The 19,185-nt window shown below is 41.6% G+C and overlaps 1 protein-coding gene across 7 annotated transcripts in view; it reads right to left on the bottom strand.

The window, feature by feature from the left end:
- TBC1D22A (TBC1 domain family member 22A) overlaps positions 1-19,185 on the bottom strand; it is a 205,818-nt gene that overhangs the window by 100,825 nt on the left and 85,808 nt on the right. For all 7 annotated transcript variants that reach the window (XR_013231116.1, XR_013231117.1, XR_013231118.1 and 4 more), the window contains exon 12: positions 10,182-10,277. Coding sequence is in view for 4 of the 7 variants with exons in the window: in XM_077338248.1 (XP_077194363.1) it covers positions 10,182-10,277 (96 nt within the window). In the remaining 3 variants the exon portion in view is untranslated. The remainder of the gene's footprint in view (positions 1-10,181; positions 10,278-19,185) is intronic.

Here is a 19,185-nt window from a genome sequence, read left to right as displayed (position 1 = left end):
TTATATGCTTGCTAGGTTTAACACTCTGCCCTCTGCAATGTTTCATACTTTCTTTTACACTGTCCACTGTATGAAAATATTAGGCCCAAATTCTTGCATTCACTCCTAAATAGGAAAGGAGAGGTTCTGACAAATATAAAATCCTTCTGATGAAAGCCAGCTTGGTGTAGTGGTTAGGAGCACGGATGTCTAATTGGGCGAGCCACAGCACTTCCCACATGCAACCAGCTGGGTGACCTTGGGTTTGCCACAGCACTGATAAAGCTGTTCTGACTGAACAATAATATCAGGGCTCTCTCAGCATCACCTACCTCACAAGGTGTCTGTTGTGGGAAGAGGAAAGGGAAGGCGATTGTAAGCGGCTTTGAGACTCCTTCTGGTAGAGAAAAGCAGAACATAAGAACCAACTCTTCTTCTAAACTGTAAACATCCAGATTTAATAAGTGTAGCAGGCTTCTTGTAACAAGCAATTAGAATATGAACATCTTATGTTTAATTTGGTGTATATTTGTTGTATTATCTGTTGATATGGTTTGGTATGCCAAAAAAAGGTGTCGCTGTTATAATATTTGAGTTATACAGTGTTCAGCTATGAATCTGAACAAAATAAGTATGGAAACCTATCCTAAGAAGAGACTGAATGGAGATCCAGTTTGGTGTAGTGGTTGGGTTTGGCAACCTCTAATCTGGAGTGTTGGGTTTGATTTCCCATATCTCCACATGCAGCCAGCTGGGTTACCGTGGGCTGGTCACTGTCCTATCAAAGCTGTTCTCACAGAACAGTCCTGTCAGAGCTCTCTACCTAAGCCTCATCTACCTCACAGGGTGCCTGTTCTGGGGAGAGGAAGGGAAGGTGATCGTAAGCTGTTTTGCAACTCCTTTGGGGAGTGAAAAGTGGGGTAAATTCCTAAAGCAGCAAGACCTTTATAACACATTCAGTCTGTAACAGTCTACACCAGCGGTCGGCAACCTTCCGGCTACTGCAGCCTGCTGCCTCTAAATAAGGGGAGAGGGCGGCCCGGGGCCCCGCACACGTGTGGCAGCCCCAGCGCAAACACACATGCACGGACTTGCCACGCATGTGCATGTGTGTCCAGCGGGGGCGCAAACACGCATGCATGCATGTGCAGAACTGCCACACATGCGTGTCTGCAGTCCTGCCAGATGCAAACGCGCATGTGCGGCATTCCGCGCATGCGCGTTTGCGACGCCGGCATGCCGGAGGCCGCGGCTTCCTCTCCCTGCCCCTCCAGGCCGCCAGCAAATTGGCTGCCAAAGCAGCCGATTAGCTTGCGGCCTGGCAAGCTTCTCTTCCCCCCCCCCCTCCCGAAGCAAGAAACTTGCCAGGCAACAAGCTAATCGGCCACTTTGGCGGCCGATTTGCTTGCGGCTTGGCGAGCTCCTCGCTGCAGGGGGGGTGGGGAGCCGTGGCCCGGCGCCAAGGCCTTCGCGGCCTGGCACCAGGGCGTGGCCTGGGGGTTGGGGACCACTGGTCTACACCATTGCCCCAGCCTTAGCTCACAAAGAGAAATCTTGACAGAAGTGGAGAACTGCTTGAGGAAGAAGGAGCTGTTTCCAGTTTTCTTTTAAACAGATTAACAAAACTAATAAACCCTAGGTGGTTGATTCACATGTTTGTCACTCAAGAAATAATTTTGAGCAATATTAACACTCAAACTATGCTAGACATATCAGATACCACATTTACCCCTTAATGTAGTTGCTATGATCCCATCCTGTCAGTAAGAAATACAATTTAGTATATGTAGGAACTAATTTAAACGTATCAGTTTCCTTTTCCTACTGTATCAATACAGCCATGTTAAAGAGGCTAGAGGGTGACCAAGAGTCAAACAACTTTCTGAACTGCACAAGCCTAGATAAAGATCTTTTACATTAATTGGATGGAGGAGACCTCAAGCAGCATTCTGGTAATTACTTAGGGCCAGAAAGGGATAACTTCACCCTTGAATTCACCCTTGTCTGGTCCTGTTATAAAGGAAAGCAAAGTTCTGACCCCACAATAGGGTGTCAGAAAAAACCTGATGAGGTAAGAAAAAAAAATCTATTGATGCAAGAAATATTCTTAGGTAAAAAGATATCACCAAAATATCTGTAAATCGCTCTCTTGAGAAAGTTCAGGATGGAATTAACAAAAAGAGATGTAGCAGTTTGGTCACTGAGGACAAACTGAGGAAGGGAACAGGCTTTGCTAAGAAGATTAGCAAAAGATCATTGGGGGGAGGTAGGAGGGAGTTCAAAGAGCTAGGTGGGTTCAGGGAAAAGGTCAACACGTTTCAACACATGATTTAGGAATAAAAGATACCATAGCCTGCAAAGCTAAACCTTTAACCATTAAGTAATCTGCCATTTGAGACAGTCAAGATGTATCCAACATTAATATAAAAACATTATTTTTGGTCATATCATAATAAAATGTTCAATAAATATCTGTGGTCAAAATTAGGAAGATGTACTCCTGCAAAAAGGAATAAAAGCAAGAAGGTCCTATTTTGCTCCAAAATATATAATCATAATATCTAACTCTTATAATAAATAATTCTCTTATTCACAAAGCAGTTTTACTTTAAAAAAAAACCTGTTTGTCAATGAATGTTTCAGAGACATCCACTTTGTTAATGCCTAACTGATTTAATGTACTCTTTGTCTCATGCTGTAAAAATATAAAGACAGCAAGACAACACACAAGTATGCACTGAAAGGTCCAATTCTCCTAACATTCCTCAGCTTCAGTCTTTTGAAAATGCAGGCATATATTTGATCCAAATAGATTGACTGTTGTTATTGTTGTTGTTAGTTGTGAAGTCGTGTCCAACCCATCGCGACCCCATGGATAGATTGATAGAGATTTCTGGCTAATGCCAGAGATTTCTCTTCAAGGCTGAACTCAGCAAATCCCAGGCATCAGGTTGCCCTGGCTCCTAGAAATTACATTATGACACACAGCAAGTTCAGCAATTATTATATTACTAGCTTCAAAGCCCGTTCAAAAGAACGGGCCTTGAAAGGGCCCCCTCCCCTGGCCAGGCAGCTTAAGGTGGCTTTGGGATGCAGCTCGCAGCCAGATCAAGTGGGGCAGGTGAGGGCTGGGCAGCTCGTTATCAGAGCCAGGACAGAGCTCCTTAGCAGGCAGTCAGCAGGCTGGAAGGCCCTCGTTAGTAGGCCCTCCTCCACGACCCTTTGCCCAGGGCCCTCTCCCCAGGCTGGCTCCAGGCACTGCTGGCTCCAGGCACTGAGGTGTCTGAGAGCAAAGAGGCTAGAGTCCAGGGATGGAGGGCAGGAGCTGCAGGGGCAGGGCCAATCAGGGCAAAGCTGGTTGCACCCTGACTGGCCCTATTCTAACTTGGACAGGCAGACATGTCCCACCCCCCAGCCTGTTTCATAAATATATAGAGGAACAACAATGGATAAGGATATGCTGTTTCTAAGCAATCATCAGTAAAAATATAAAGCTTATTTATAATTCAGAATACTTCATTGTCTGGCAAATAAATGTATATGAGTAAAATTATGTCATTGCTTGCTTATTTGTTTACTTTGTGTTATTCAGTGGTGGTAGATTAATTCATTTCTAAACCAGCTGCTTTCTATGCTCGCTCCAATATAGAATTAAGTGGAGATCTTTAAAGCAATAATGAAATTACCAGAAATTAGGGAATTACAAATTACAAAACCTTGAAGGCTAAAAAGTGAATTTTGCTCCAAATTTTTTGGATTGGCCTCTTCCCCTAAAAACAGCTCCCCCTCCAAACCCCAGATACCTCAGTTGATTCTCCATTATACCCTATAATAGTCTCCATACCATATAATGGAGCTGAAAATATTGGGGATTGCCAAATATTTACCAGTTCCAAACACCATGCTGGTACTATACCAGTACCAAAAATACCATGGGTTTTGCACATCCCTGTGAGGGTACAGAGCTACAATCCTCCCCCTTATGAAGTAACCTCCTGGACTATATGATGGATATGGCATGCATATTCCATCTAGTGCCAACAGACTTGAGATGAAAAATGGGGGGGGGGGCACTCAAGAGTGGTAAAGCTACAAAACACAGTAGCAGCTCCTGCTTCTCATATCTTTTCCCAGTGCTTTTCTGAAGTTCATTTAAACCAGTCTGGTCTAAATGGGCTGCAGAAGAAGAAAGGGACACCTGATAGAAGCTTCCCAGTCTCTCGGCTGTTTTCCTGATCTTTTCCATGTGTATAGAAATAAGGTCTTCACCACCCACCCTGAAGTTGTTACCAATCCAACAAGTCATCCCACAGCACTCATCCTGCCACCAACAAAGCTGCCATAAGAACAGCCCAGAAACTAAGTAGTTAGGAGCCAAGACTGATGTCATAGTTCATTTCTTTCTCCTATGTATCTATCCCAGACTAAATTCAAAGCGCCAAAGTGATAATTTCTGAACTTTGCCTAACACAGTCAATAAAAGACATGTTTTTAAAAACTGCCTCTATGCATTGTTAGCAGCCACTGTTCAAACACAGAGTAGCTTCCCAATAAAAAGATGCTAATGAAGTTGAAAGCTAAGTCAGAATTGCAGATCAGTATTTAACAGAAAAACTAATCAAGAGTGATAATACAATTGGAAATGTCAAATTATCTGACTTTGCAACAGGTTCATTTGCTAGTACTCATGTCCTGATTAGTTTAAAAAACCCTTTATTACTACAGAATTATGTGGCATTTCACAACAAAGTACAACTAATCACTAGGGAATGTATGTACTCTCTAGAAATAACTTCAGAATACAAATGTGAAGATTCTTTCTCTTGTAACAGAACCACAACAGTGTTCACTTGAGCAAAATGTAGCAGCTGAGTTCCAATGCTCTGAATACCACTACTGCTTGTTAACACATCCAAATGAAAGTAACTGAGGGAGTCAAAGAAAAATAATTCAGCTGCATCTATTCATGCTGAAATATTTATAAAATCAAAACAAGTGGTGCCTAACATGTTGCCTGCTCTCAGCTTCCACCAGGAGTTTGTTGTTCTTTTTCTATTGCTACAGCCTGGATTTCTTTTCCTTCTTACATCCTCTGTAGGTCATTTAAATACTGCAAGAAAAGGCTTGGCCAAACACAATCACATGAGTGATATTAGTCCATAGTCAACACTTTGCCTCAATTAAAATAAAATCATTAGTGGAGACAAAGATCCCCTTGGTTACCCAAAAATTCACTACATGATTTCCCATTTCAAGAATCTAGATAACCTTTCCGGGGCAAACACTAAGAGCTGATCAATGACACAACAAGGTTAACAGCGTCAATTTAATCATATTAAAAATCTGCAAGAAGAGTCTACCAGAATCTGCATTTTATTAGACACTTACCAGTTCAGAAAACTGGAATCGCATATTAAAACTTATGCAGTGTAGGATTACAATGCTAAAATCATAGATTATGTAGGATAAAGGGATCTTGAAAATGGAGATCTCACACTAACTACAGCCAACAGACCAATTCTCGGCCTTGAGGTATAGACTACAAAAGTTTTGTTCTTTTTCCATCTTTTGTTTTCCTCCAGATCACCCTTTGCCCCAGAAATGGCTATAATTGCAGCTATTTAGAGACAAACCAAAGTAATATGCTGGTGATATGCTTCCTAGGTTCCTAAGTTACGGTGATTATCCAATTAGCTACCAGCCTGCAGTGAATAATAATGACAGCATTTAAAACAGATCGATAAAATACATCCCATCAGTTCTTGGCAGGCTCTAATACAAGCCGTATGAATACGGGTGGAGAGAATAAGCATTCAAAAATATGCTTGAGCAGCTTCAGAGAGGTCTCAGACATTGCAAATGCTGACACACAACACAATCTTTTAAGTGCGTCCATTTAATCGGTCAAGAAAGCAAGTTCCGCTCTCTTAAAGTGTTGATAAATAGAAGTTAATATAATAAAACATTTATGCTGCTTTTGCAACTTCTTCTAAGGTAGATACAAAATTACAAAAGGGGAGGGAGAGAACCACAATTGTGCAAGGATTTTCTACCATACTGCCCGAGCTGCAATGCTAATGCATTTTTTCTTTCTTATTGTTAAGAATTTGCTATCTAAATACTATGAAAAGACTCAAGCCTAGCCTAAATAGATGCTCTACCCATATGAGACTGAAGTGCTAATGATGGAGAATATTGCCTGTCAAGGAGTCAGCCTCCTCCAGATGGGTTTGGACTCCCTTTGAAGGAGCAGCTTCAACACAGCGAGGACTCTCATTCATGTTTACAGGTGGATGCTCACATTCCTACTGCAGTTTGCAGCACCTCTGCTCTGCTTCACTTGGTGTTCCAAGACCAGATCCTGGTCATCCATATGGTTGTGATACAGGCATAATTCCTATTAAGCTATTTCACTATTTAGAACTTTTTAATTTTTAAAACACAAGACGTGGGAGGGGGAGCTGGGCCATGGCTCCAGAATACGGACAGCTGAACATGATGTGGCTACAACTGGGATGTCTACCTGCTGATTATAGAAGGCCTACAAGGTTGAGGAGTAGGGCTTCTGCAGGAAATGTGCTACTAATTGAGAAGGGGCCCACAACTGTTGCCAGGTGAAAGCCTCAACAAGGAAGGGAACCCAGAGAGGCTTCCTAGGATACTCCAGCACTGGAACCTAATACAGGCGGGCAGTTTGCATCTCCATGTCATTCACACTTAAGAAATGGCCATCCTGTATGCACAACCTTATTGGAACTGTGTTCCTTATTTTCAGAAACCTAACCATGATGTTAAAGGAGGCATTACTGTACTCTCTTTAGGTTGGCCCCTGAGAAGGAGCCTTTTCCTTGATAGCACTGACTGCTAGACTCTCCTCAGAGCTGATACTGATAGCGCTGTAGGTTCTAAAAACCTAAAGCCCTGTTCATTGCAACCATTATCCTGCCTTTGAAATACAGTGGAACTCGGGGCCAAACTAGCCAGAAGAGGGGGAAATCTGTTTTCACTTATACACAAGTCTCCCTATTCACAGCTGAAACAGGAAGGTAAAGCCATGAGTGGCTCACTGAATTCTGTCTTTAATGTTTTTCCCCCTCCCAGCTTCATGTATTTAGCATACGGCATGTGTGGAGTAGAGCCAGAAGATCCGAAGATTGTCTTGTCTGCCAAGCAAGAGACGTTTGGACATTTGACATTGCTTGCCCCCATGTCACGGCCCTGGTAGTCTTTGGAGGTTGCCCTTCCAAGTGCTGCCCAGGACCAATCCTGCTTAACTTCCAAGATCTAATGGGATCGGGCTTGCCCAGGCTATCTAGGTCAGGATAATTTGAGTCAGATACTTAAAGTATGCTAGATGGAGAAAACAGCACTGAAAGCACCAGAGCATGGCAGATTAAAAAGTTCAATACCCCTCTCCCACAATATCTGTCTGTTAAAAAAAAATAGAGCCTGTCACAGATTCACGTGTGAATAGAAAGACACTTGTGAATCCCCACTGTTGGCTGTCATTTAGCCCTATCATTTAAGGTTATCAACCTCCCTCTGAGGTGTGAAGACCTCCTGGAATCACAACTGATCACCAGGGGACACGGATCCCCCTCTGGAGGAAATGGTTATTTTGGAGGGTGGACCAGAAATGGGAACTCTACCAGCAACTGCTGGTCAACAATCGCTTTTCTTTTGCTTGCCAAACCATCATGCCTATTCAAATTAGGTTTTTAAAAGGTAGATTTAATGTAGATAAATGTGCGTCATTTCTAAATACAGTACAACCTGCTTCATGGTTTGCGTGCAAGATGTAAAATTCACTTAATTTACATTGTCTGTTGATCTACTAAATGATGCCTGACTCTGCATTCATCCCCATGACTGAATTATTGCTCATTTCCCTAGCTCCAGCTACAATTCTGCGATTTTCACAGAATTGAAGAAAAATACATGTGATCACTTGACATTGCCAGAAAATAAAACCATAGGACATGAAGTTTTATATATTCAACATTAAAATACAATAAGAACAAATAATGCTACATTTTAATAGAACTAAACAAAGTTTAAACATAAAAACAACAGTGCTTCAGAATCCACTGGCATGGCCTGACTCACCCTTATTAGAGATGTATAGCACTTCCTGGCCTCAGAATGTCAGCCTCCAATAGCATCCAAAAGCTTTCCAGAAACCACCAATTTTTGTGGGTTAACTACTTTCATACGTTCCCCATACCTGAATCCCATAGTGTTATGCCCCATTCAGTAGAGATGTGTCCATGCCAAAGCATTCTGAATTCTTCTACCTACACAGTCCAATCTCTCCATCTTGAATGGATATTGAATGTGTGCCACCTGATTACAGACAGCTTTTAACTGAGCAGACCCTGTGAAAGAGGACTTAGTTGGATTATGAAGCCTGAATGTTCAACGCCTACACCACCAGTGTCAAGACCAATTCAGTTGGTTCATTCTGCATTGAGCAGTGGACAGACTGAATTAATTCTCTCTCTCATGGTCTCTACACCACAACTGCTGACTGCCACTGTTTTGCGACTCCCCTAGGGCCATTTCCCTACCCAAGCCTGCCTGGAAAAGCAAATCACAGAATTATGGAGTTGTAACGGTAATGACTGGGGAAGGGAATGGCAAACCACCCTGTATTGAGTCTGCCAAGAAAATGCTAGAGGGTGTCACCTCAAGGGTCAGACATGATTTGGTGCTTGCACAGGGGATACCTTTACCTTTAAGGGACCTCCAGGGTAATCTAGTCCAACCCCTGCAGAATGCAGGAAATGGCCACAATAGGGAAAACCTGAAACACTACGAATCTCTGCTCACTTGCCTGCTCTCTATTGCTCTGCATGGAAGAAGCTGATGTTGCTCCTTGTAACAGCAGTTGTAGATGCCCCCCATAGTTGCTACCTGTCATTTGCACCCTTAACCTTAATCTGGAAAATTCAACTTTCAGAATGCAGCAGCCAGGGCCCTCACAGGAATATTGTGGAGGTCTCACATACAGCCGGCCCTCCAACAACTGCACTGGCTACCAGTGCCTGAATGGGGGATAGCACTAAACTGGAAGGCCCAGGCTAGCCTGATCTTATCTCAGAAGCCAAGTACGGTCTGTCCTGCCATGAACTGCTTGACTGGAGTCCCTGGAGTCCCTACACTCCTGCCCCCTTCTTTCTGTTCCCATGCTCTGGGCCAGATGCCTCTCTATGACCCATTATGCACGGGGGTTTTAGCGCACATTCGGGGTGGAATGGCGGCGACTAAAATCACAGATAACGCATGGTGCCGGCTGCAACCGGCCGCAGCTTCGGTGCATGCCGCCGAAAAAGCCGCGTTCGCGAAACGCGGAAAAAAGCGCAGCTTCCGGGTGACCGTGGCGCAACCAGAAGTGGCGCCTGGATCGCCGCGTGCATAATCGGTTATTCTGGGTTTTGCCGCCGTCGCACCCCGCCCCGCCCCGTGCATAACCGGTGTGCGTCACGTCTTCCCCTTCCGCGTTTTCCATGTGACCCGAAATCGCCGTTTCGGCGGCCGTGCATAATGGGCCTATTATGCCTCTAGATGTTTTGGCTATTCCTGTCCCACCCAGAGGTGGGACGGGAATAGTAAACAGATAGTAAACAGTACTATCCTTTGATGATTAGAATTGTCCTGTGTAAACCTGAATTGTAGAAAGGAGAGGGGGGGATTTGCCTCTATAATTTCCTTTTGATTCCTACTGCGTTTATCTTTAGCATCTTAGAAGTGATGCTGTTAGTTATCTTTTAAAATAAACTGCTGAGTTTTTACCAAAGTTCTGTTTGCCTATTTTGGGGAGATTTACCACAGTACACAATAGCAATCCTGCCATATTTTTCATGTGCACAAGGCATAGCACAAGGTATCACTGATGATCCAATTTCATAACCAATTTCATGAACCATCTGTTTGACATTTCATTGCTCCACATAGACACTTATTTTATTAAAAGTATGAAGTGAGGCTGAGATGCTTCCCAAAATACTTTTTTGCTAGTGACTGATGAGAAGGCGGGGGACACACAGTTCTCTTTTTGGTGTTTCCTGATAAGCTGGTAGCTGTTGCTGCTCTCTTAAAGCAGTAAAAGCTAATCTTTAGGGTAGCTTTGTAAACCCAGTTTTGAAAGACACAGTTGCTTATTAATATTATCCTTCAGTTCCAGGAACGAAATATTTACTCACTTGAAAGTCTTTTTCTTCTAGGATCTCCTTCTTCCATCTGACAAGGAAGGCAGCACAGACATACAAGTGGAAGTGAGAAAACCCCTCTGGTTCAGACTGTTTTTTAAGAGAAAAGAGAGAAAGAACTAAGTTATATGATCAGAAATTAACAGGAGTATTTTAAGAAACTTTAAGAAAAAGAACTTTAAGAAAAAGTTCTGTCATTATTATTATTTTAGTCATCCTCCAAACAAAATTCAATTATAAACCCAACTTTCAAAACAGAGTCCAGAGAAGACTATCCTTTTTAAGCAAATAGTTGAAATTGTAAAAGCAAGCACTTTCAGAATGGATGTATCACATGATACAGATATGTTGAACCATCATATGCAGTAAGCATCTAGAGCTCACATCCACCCCAACCCCCCTGGCTGCAGAGAGAAGCAAAAATGGCTACTTCCGTTGATTCCCATTAAATTTTCTTGTGCTACATTGGAAGAGTTCAGCTTACCAGTGAACATCATACAGGCATATTGTGGACCAAGTCAAAAAAGGCAAAACGTTTTACATACGGACCAGAGATGTCCATGATGAGCTGGATCCAAATGAAATTTTCTAGTGTACCCTGAGGAACAACATCAGGAGTTCTGTACCAGGAAAGTGTAACTGGAAGAATCCAATCTAAGAGGCACTGCTCACCACTGAGGCTAAACAGGTAACCAAGGCACATGGATATGACTGGCTTAAATATATATTATCTAGTGTGCACCATCAAGAAATGCCAATTCTCTCTTTCTTAATTTTTTTAAAATACAAAGATTATAAAAATATGTTTGGATAAAAAACCCACCATGGCTAAACACAGGACAAAAGTTACAAAAACTTACACTGTAGCCATCCAAGTCCCCAAAATATTTCCTTTATAAAAGCACAATTTTGGCCCTTTATGGAAGAAAATAAGGAGCATGATGGAATTAGGTCCCATTTAACTTCATCATTTATAATATAAAAGGACACTATTGAGTCTATTTTTCTGATATCTTTGTTACTTTGCAAAGCAGTGTCTGATCAACAAATACATCTCCTTAATTTGCTTGGACCACTTTTATATTTCAGGAGAATTATCAGACTTTCGAGATCTGGTGAAAATCAACCTTAAAAGAAAGACTGAATTTTCTAACGTTTAAACTGTGTATGTGTCAACATAACAATAAATACTAGTTTTCCACAGAATATTTCTAGTCTTCAGCCATGAATACACAAGTAAATATGGATATCTCTTGTATTTAAGGTCTGATGGCGATGAACTTTTGGGAATTCTGTACTGTCCCCAAAGTCAAAACTGACTAATTTTTACAAAAGCTCAAAGAAAAATGTTATATCTCTTGGTAACATTTAAAATAGAAACGGGTAAAGCATGCCAAGATCTGTATTTATTCTTGATATTCTTCTCTTCCACACTGCTGTCTAACACTGCTTTCCAAGTCTCTTTTAAATTAAATAAAATAGGCTTAGGTATTCAATTCATTAAAGGGAAAATGCATATTCCCTTTAGATTTAAGAATTCATCATGGTTCAGAGATAAAACCAGGCAACAAAGTATTTCAAATGGATAGTCTTGGACAGTTTTGGAAATTGAGGAAAACACCTAATACATAATTGCCTTTCCTAACACCTGCTGCCTATTACACCTTTCCATTTGTAACTCTTGAAGTTACAACCAGCTTCATCTTTAAAACGTATAAAAACTTCAGGCCAAAAATCAACTATAAACAATGACCTTGATTTCAATTTTTCAGCAAAAGTTCTTAAGACAGATGTACAGCCTTCCACAAGACTTATTCAGAACATATTAGGCGTGACTTGGAGCACATCAGCACAGAAGCATCTGCCACCATCAATAAAAATCATTTAGACAGTTAACATCACAAATATCACATTGCCTTGCAAAAAAAAAAAATCGCTTATGTGGCCAAACTCAAAGCTATTATTTCAGACTCTGCTCTCAAGATCTTATGAATTAGTCAGAGCAGCTGGAGGTGCGATGAACAGACCGTGCCCCACCAGTTAAAGACAAAATGCTTTTATCTGTGGAATTAGGATTAGAGTTGCATCAATTTATAAGTGTACCACAGCCAATTTCCCTGTTGAGTTTTTTACTTTAAATGTCTCCTAGAAAGAGGGTCAATTCCCAGTCTCAGAAGGGCCAAAAAACTTATCACCACTTTTAGATTATTTCTAGCAACTTTTAAAGTAATAACATTTTAGGTCCACAATATAAATCTTAAAGGCATCAAATATTAACAATATTCTTTCAACTTTTTAAAAGTACCATACCATTGTGGTTATTAAATATTTAATAGAATACCTCTAGCTCTGAATAATTTCTCATAATCAAAAATTCCTACCCTCTGTGGGAAGAAATACAAAATATTTTCTAAGGAGACAATTATGTAACACTCCTCCAAGTAGAGAGGGAATTCTGTACCTGGAACAGAAACAGCACGATGGTTAACTTGATGTAGAGCCTGTGCAACTGAACACAGATTTACCCCAACCACACAGTAGGGCAAGGTAAGAATCTGATTTGGCCCACAAATAGGTAGGCTGCAAGGGTGATATAATCCTACCTACAGATTATACATCTACCACAGGCTTTCATGAATTCCTGGGGTTTCTTGACAGCCTTAGAAAGATTTCCCTGATTAGGTGAGAGTTAATTCATTTTGATATATTTTTTAAATTTAAAAAATCTCAGATTATATGACCATATATGGTTATGTTAATCCACCCCCTCCCCAATTGGCCAAAGATGGGCCTGGAGGGGATGAAAAGGAGAGGGGCCCCAATCATAAAAATCCTTGCTGGCTGAGGCTCATTGAATGCAGTAGTGACTGGAGTCCAGAGAGGGAAATTCTCTCATTTTGACTTAACTGCATTGGGGGTGGCAGGTGACAACAGAATGGCAGATGACTGCTCCAGCCTTGTTCTCAGCCCACTGGAGTAGGCTGCTGAGCCATTTCCGGCATGGGGGGGGGTGGCGATGGAGTAATGTAAGTGCGAGTGTCTAAGTGATGTCATTTCCAATGACATGTGACTTTCGGGGTCATGGCAGGGAAATGCAAGCCTGCTGACATAACTTCTGAGGTTTCTTGAAGCCTGAAGATTATTTCTGGGGTTTCTCAATGGTAAAAAGATTGCAAAAGCCAGTTTGGTGTAGTGGTTAGAGTGTGGGGACTTCTAATCTGGCAAGCCAGGTTTGACTTTGTACTCCTCCACATGGGTGACCTTGGGCTCACCACGGTGCTGATAAAGCTGTTCTGACCGAGCAGTGATATCAGCCTCTCTTAGCCACACCCACCTCACAGGGTGTCCTGTTGTGGGGAGAGGAAAGGGAAAGCGACTGTAAGCCACTTTGAGACTCCTTCGGGTAGAGAAAAGCAGCAGATAAGAACCAACTCTTCTTGATCTAAAGTCTAATCCAGCACTTATTTTCTCTGTAGTACTCAAAACAACATCATCTGGTTAAAAAAAGCAATTTGAGAGAAGATCTGCAGGGGATATAAGAAGCACGGAAGATTTGTTAGCCTTCATGCATGCACCCATTCTGTAAAAAACAAACAAACCAGGAGTTTCTTCATTCCATTTATTCTATAACAAACCATAACCAATGCATTGAGCTTGGCTCTTTGATTAGGAATACCTATCTTTTGCTTTTGCTTTTCAAAAAAGCTGCTGCCAACTATATAGCAGCAAAATAAGTGGTCTTCATCCAGGCAGAAAAAAAACCTGCAATGTCTTTCATAATTTTGTATCTTTCTGAGTTCCTGCTAAAGTAGTTCCTTCAAATTGCTCTCTGATTGAAGATCTTTACTTAAGAGTTGAGCCTGAAAATCTAATACAGCATTCAGTGCTGTTCAATATCTAGAAGTTTAACTGAGAAACCAGAAATAACTTGCAGAGTGCTCTTTTTAGTTTAGATCTTCTGGTGGGTTGCCATGTTAGTCTGTGACTCAAGAAAGCTTATATCAAGGGAAATGTTGCTGTTTTTTTTTAAGATGCTGCTGGACTCAAGGTTTGTTCTTTTTATTTTAGGTCAGTTCAAGTCTTCTTCCTTAAAATAAGTCAGACTTTGTGCAGTCAAACTGCAATAGTTTTCTTGCACAAGCCAAAACAAAAAACTCTTCCACATGTAAACTTGGGATAGCAACTATGTCAGTTTTCCATTCTTGTTGCATTTACTTCTAATCTGGATAGGTCCAATGACTTTTATAGGAAGTTTTTGCATACAAATATGGAACTGGAAAAGCCCTGGAGTACCTGCAATATTTCTCAGCCAGAATTTCACAATGGCATGTAGTTCATGGTTCACGTAAACCTCTTGGCCCTCAAAGCTTACAACATTTACATAGCTAATGGTTCTGCTTAGAATTTCTGTTCTAAGCTAAAGAGGCTTAAACAGTTGAAATATAACTTTCATGTTACTCTTTTATTGTGAACTGCTATGAGTCTCTTTTGAGAATGGTGGGATATAAATCCAAAAATAAATACATACATACATAAATAGATGTTTACATCCAAAAAGAGATATATTTTATTTGAAATTATGTGAGAACTGCATAAACTAGAAGATGGCTCCTTGGAGGATGGTTGGATCCACCCTGATATTCTTGGCTTTATGATCAGAGTAAAATAACTCTTGGACATGCATAAACTGAAAGATTAAAAGCCCACATCCTTATACTTTCATATGCAGTTAGAGGAATAACTTGATGAACGTTCTTTTCACAATACTTGCCTAAGACAGGTCTTGTAAACAAATATGAAGGTTTATACTCTGGCAAAAGGTCTTGTGATCCTATAATTGAGCCAAAATGCATATTTTATTTTGGAAAATACAGTGATACCCTGATTATGAATGGTCAGATGCATGATGAGTTAGAACTGCAAATATACCCAATGTTTATTCTGTGAATCTGCACCAAAAATTAGCAGCATTTAGCACTTGAAAGTTCACGCCTTGAATAAATCTCTGTCTTAAAGGTGCTACTGGACTCTGATTTTATTGTGCTACTTCAGACCAACACGGCTACTCATTTGAACACATCTAACCAGAGACTCCCTAGTTCTTGCCAAAAACTTCCTATTGCCCAGTCAAATGTTACTGATTACTACCATTTTGAAATCCAATTCACTGTGACAGTGGTCCACACTTCCCTTTTGCTTTGGGAACAGTGCACACACACTGCACTAACAGGCTTGCCACTTCCAATCCCTAAAGGAAAGAATGGTTTAGAAGCAGTACTATTCCACCAAGATTAGATGAACACAAATCAGTTTCAGCACCACTGGTTGCCCTGGGAAAGACTGACAGGAAATGTCCACAGCTAAATTAAAAGTAATGCTAGCATCATCATGCCTTTTCGCATTAGCTACTAGAAACAGAGGTCCCAAAAGACACGGTCAACATCAAACGGAAACTAACAAAGCTGAGTTGCACCCTTCATTATTATTTTGTAAGCAGACAGGAGATCCAACACAATGGGCATTTTTAAACATTTCTGTGCAAAAGCAAGCTGCAAAGCCTTATTTGAGTTCTTCTGACTTTCCAAGGGTGTGAAAATTAATCACTCTGCTATTAGCAGGTGCAGCCAAATATATAAAAGCATTGTTAAAAGGCAGCAAAGGCAGCAAGTGGTACATTTAAGTAAGTTTATAGAGGTTGCTCAACTATCACATCACCATCCTGTTGCTCAACAAAATAAATCCAGCTAGGGAGATATACTATACTGGATCTTCTTTCTTAGAGGAAACTCTCTACAAAATATAGATCACATTGCTAGCCTATCAACTCAGATCCTCAACAGTAGACAGGTGTAACAGAAGCTCACTGTAGCCTAGGGTACTAAAAAGATTACTCTCTATTTTTTGGTCTTTTAAAAATGTTTGTCAGTGTGCCCTCACTTTTCTAACCTAAGCATAAAAAGCAAATATTGATCCAGCATGTCAGAAGAACGGCACATTGTTTGATCCATGCTCCCACAGAACTGCTCTGAATGCACTGTTACGCGAGCATCGATTTGTTTTAACTTGATTGTCGCTTCTTTTCTTAAGCTATAACTAAATTTTTAAAAAGCCATTCACAACCCGCAGCTAATATGCTCTCAGGTCAACTGGAATAAGCTAGCTGCATTAGTCAAAGGTACAGTTTGTAACAACATACACCCATGTACAGCAACTAGCCCAGTCACTATCTAGAAATATTTTACATATTTTCTAGGCAACATGAGGTAAACAAATGAAAGAGACCTCAGAGACAGTAGCAAACCACCAATGGGGGAGGAGTTACACAGAGGTGGCAGGGAGCCTTAAATAACCCCCCCCCCAAAAAAAAAGGTGACTTGTGGTTCGGATTACTAAGCTGCCCAAAAGCGTACACATTTTGGTCTTGTAGGGTGCTTCTCTGCAGACATATACCCTATAGGACCATGAAACTAACATCAGCAGGACAGATGAGCACATTCAGACATTTTATATTCCAGGGTGTCTGTTGTAGGATCAATCGCAGAAATGCCAGTGTGGGATAGAGATCAGGACCCAGGTGAGCTTGGTTCATGGGCGTTCATTGAATGACCTTGTGACTGCTAATCTATACTAACTCACAGGTTACATAATCAGGCACCAGCGTACCCTAAGGTACAGCAGTTACCCACTGACACCACCTGCGAGCATGCTCCTTCTTCATTTATCTGCCGGCTTGAAAGACTTTTGTCACCTGTACTTCTAGCCACATATGCTGTGCAACACTACTGGGTTTGTGTGTGATGCACATGGCTGGGAGCACAGGTGCATACGAGGGGATGTTGGGAAGAATCCAGAGGTGGGCAGTGCGGGAAGTATATCTGCTCAGGTGAGCAGGAAGAGGAGGCATTCAAGGGGCAAGAAGGTGGGCAAAGGAATGGAGCCAGATTCCAACCTGGAATTGGCCCTGCCTATATGGATAAAACAGGTGTGGGGGCGGGAGTCACATATGCTGATCTGATCATTTGGAGGAAGGACAGGATAAAAAGAGAATGCTTTCACAAGTAACTTGCTTATGAAGGATTAATTAAGGGGACACCTCATCCTATATGAAGTACCTCGCTGCACAGTCAATTCTTTCAAGTGACTAGAAGAGCAAGCCAAACTATTCTATACCAAAAAAAGGGGGGGATACATTATCTAAACCAATCAAGGGAGAGAAACGGCAGCATTAAGATAAGGCGTATATGCAACAGCAAATACAAAGCCCCAGATTACAAATATGACTCCTAGATTATTAACTACAGTTACAGAGAGGAATATTCTGCTGCTACAACTTACAGAAGCAGCATGGTGAGGGTGAAATGAAGAGGCTGCATGTGGGGAAACTAAAGCTACTTTAACCAATTCCAACTGAAGCAGTCATGAATCATCCAAGGAAAAATGTCAGACTGACCAAAATGGAAACAAATTTTGAACAATACTAACAAAATTGTGAGAATAATTGAGAAGCCCTAGAACAAACTATAGCCCTGAAACCTGTTATTGTGGTGATTAAATGCAAGCTAAAAATAATCAGCTCCATTTTTTTCCTATTGCATAGAGGTTTACACTGAGTAGCACTGCATGTTGCTAAACAACAGAGCTAGGCTGTGGATAAGGACAGCTAGAGTGAGATGTGCCCGAGTTCAGAATAAACTGTTTCAAGCAAAATGTAATTGGAGAACTTGTTGAAAGAGACCTTTAGCTTCAAAGCTCTTTATTCCAGGCTGCTCTTTCTCTGGTTTCTGTTGGACAGCTGCTGTCACTCACATTCTGGTTTAGTGATCAGAGCAGGGTGTCCACACTTTTTTATCAGAGGGCATACAGAAACCATTCCATGGACCAGGGATTCCTCAAAGAGAAAACAAATGGAACACGCAGCCCCATCATTTGACTGATTGAGTGCATTCTGTTCTGTTTTGTTCTCTGTGGTACAGAATCCGTCCAGGTTAAGCACTGTTACCTTTACACCTCTCTGTCTGGCCCTCCCTCCTTCCCATAACACAAGTTTCCTCCCACTTCCCTTTTAAGCAGAGCTTCATCCCTGTCTCTTAGGGTTTGGGGCACAGGCAGAAACTAGCTGATCCGACAGCTCCCATGCATGGCAAAAGCCCTAAGAGATGGTGCTAGAATGCCTAGCATCGTATAAGCCTCCTGTATGCTGTGGATCGTGTCCAGATCACGGGAGGTGATGATACTGCTTTACTCTGCTCTGGTTTGGCCTCACTTAGAGTACTGTGTTCAGTTTTGGGCACCCCAGTTGAAGACGGATGTAGACAAACTGGAGAGTGTCCAGAGGAGGGCAACAAAGATGGTGAGGGGTATGGAGACCAAGATATAAGAAGAAAGGTTGGGGGAGCTTGGTCTGTTTAGCCTGGAGAGGAGATGACTGAGAGGGGATTTGATAACCATCTTCAAGTATTTAAAAGGCTGCCATATAGAGGATGGAGCAGAGTTGTTCTTTCTTGCCCTGGCGACAGAATTCAAAAGAAATTCTGTCTCAACATCCATAAGAAATTCCTGACAGAGCAGTTTCTCAGTGGAACAGGCTTCCTTGGGAGGTGGTGAATTCTCAATCTTTGGAAATTTTAAAACAGCTACCTGATAGAGAGGCTGATTCTGTGAAGTCTTAAGGGGGGGGACAAGTTACAGTGGATGAGTGATAGGGTTGTAAGTGTCCTGCATGGTGCAGGGGGTTGGACTAGATGACCCAAGAGGTCCCTTCCAACTCTATTATTCTATGATTGTATGATATTTGCTGGGTGACCTTGAGCTAGCCATTCTTTGTCAGCCTCACTATACCACAGGGTTATTGTGGTGATAAAATGGGAAAGGGAAAACCATATATGGCATCCTCAGCTACACAGAAGGAAGGCAGGAGAAAAACTGATTAGGAAGCAAAAAACCACACACACACACACACACACACACACCCAGGAAGGGTAACAAGGAGAGTCACATT

Source organism: Paroedura picta, chromosome 5 (genome assembly GCF_049243985.1).
Source record: "Paroedura picta isolate Pp20150507F chromosome 5, Ppicta_v3.0, whole genome shotgun sequence".
Classification (NCBI taxonomy): Eukaryota; Metazoa; Chordata; class Lepidosauria; order Squamata; family Gekkonidae; genus Paroedura; species Paroedura picta.
The sequence above is the reverse complement of the archived record's forward strand: the minus strand, read 5'-3'. Positions and strand labels throughout refer to the sequence as shown.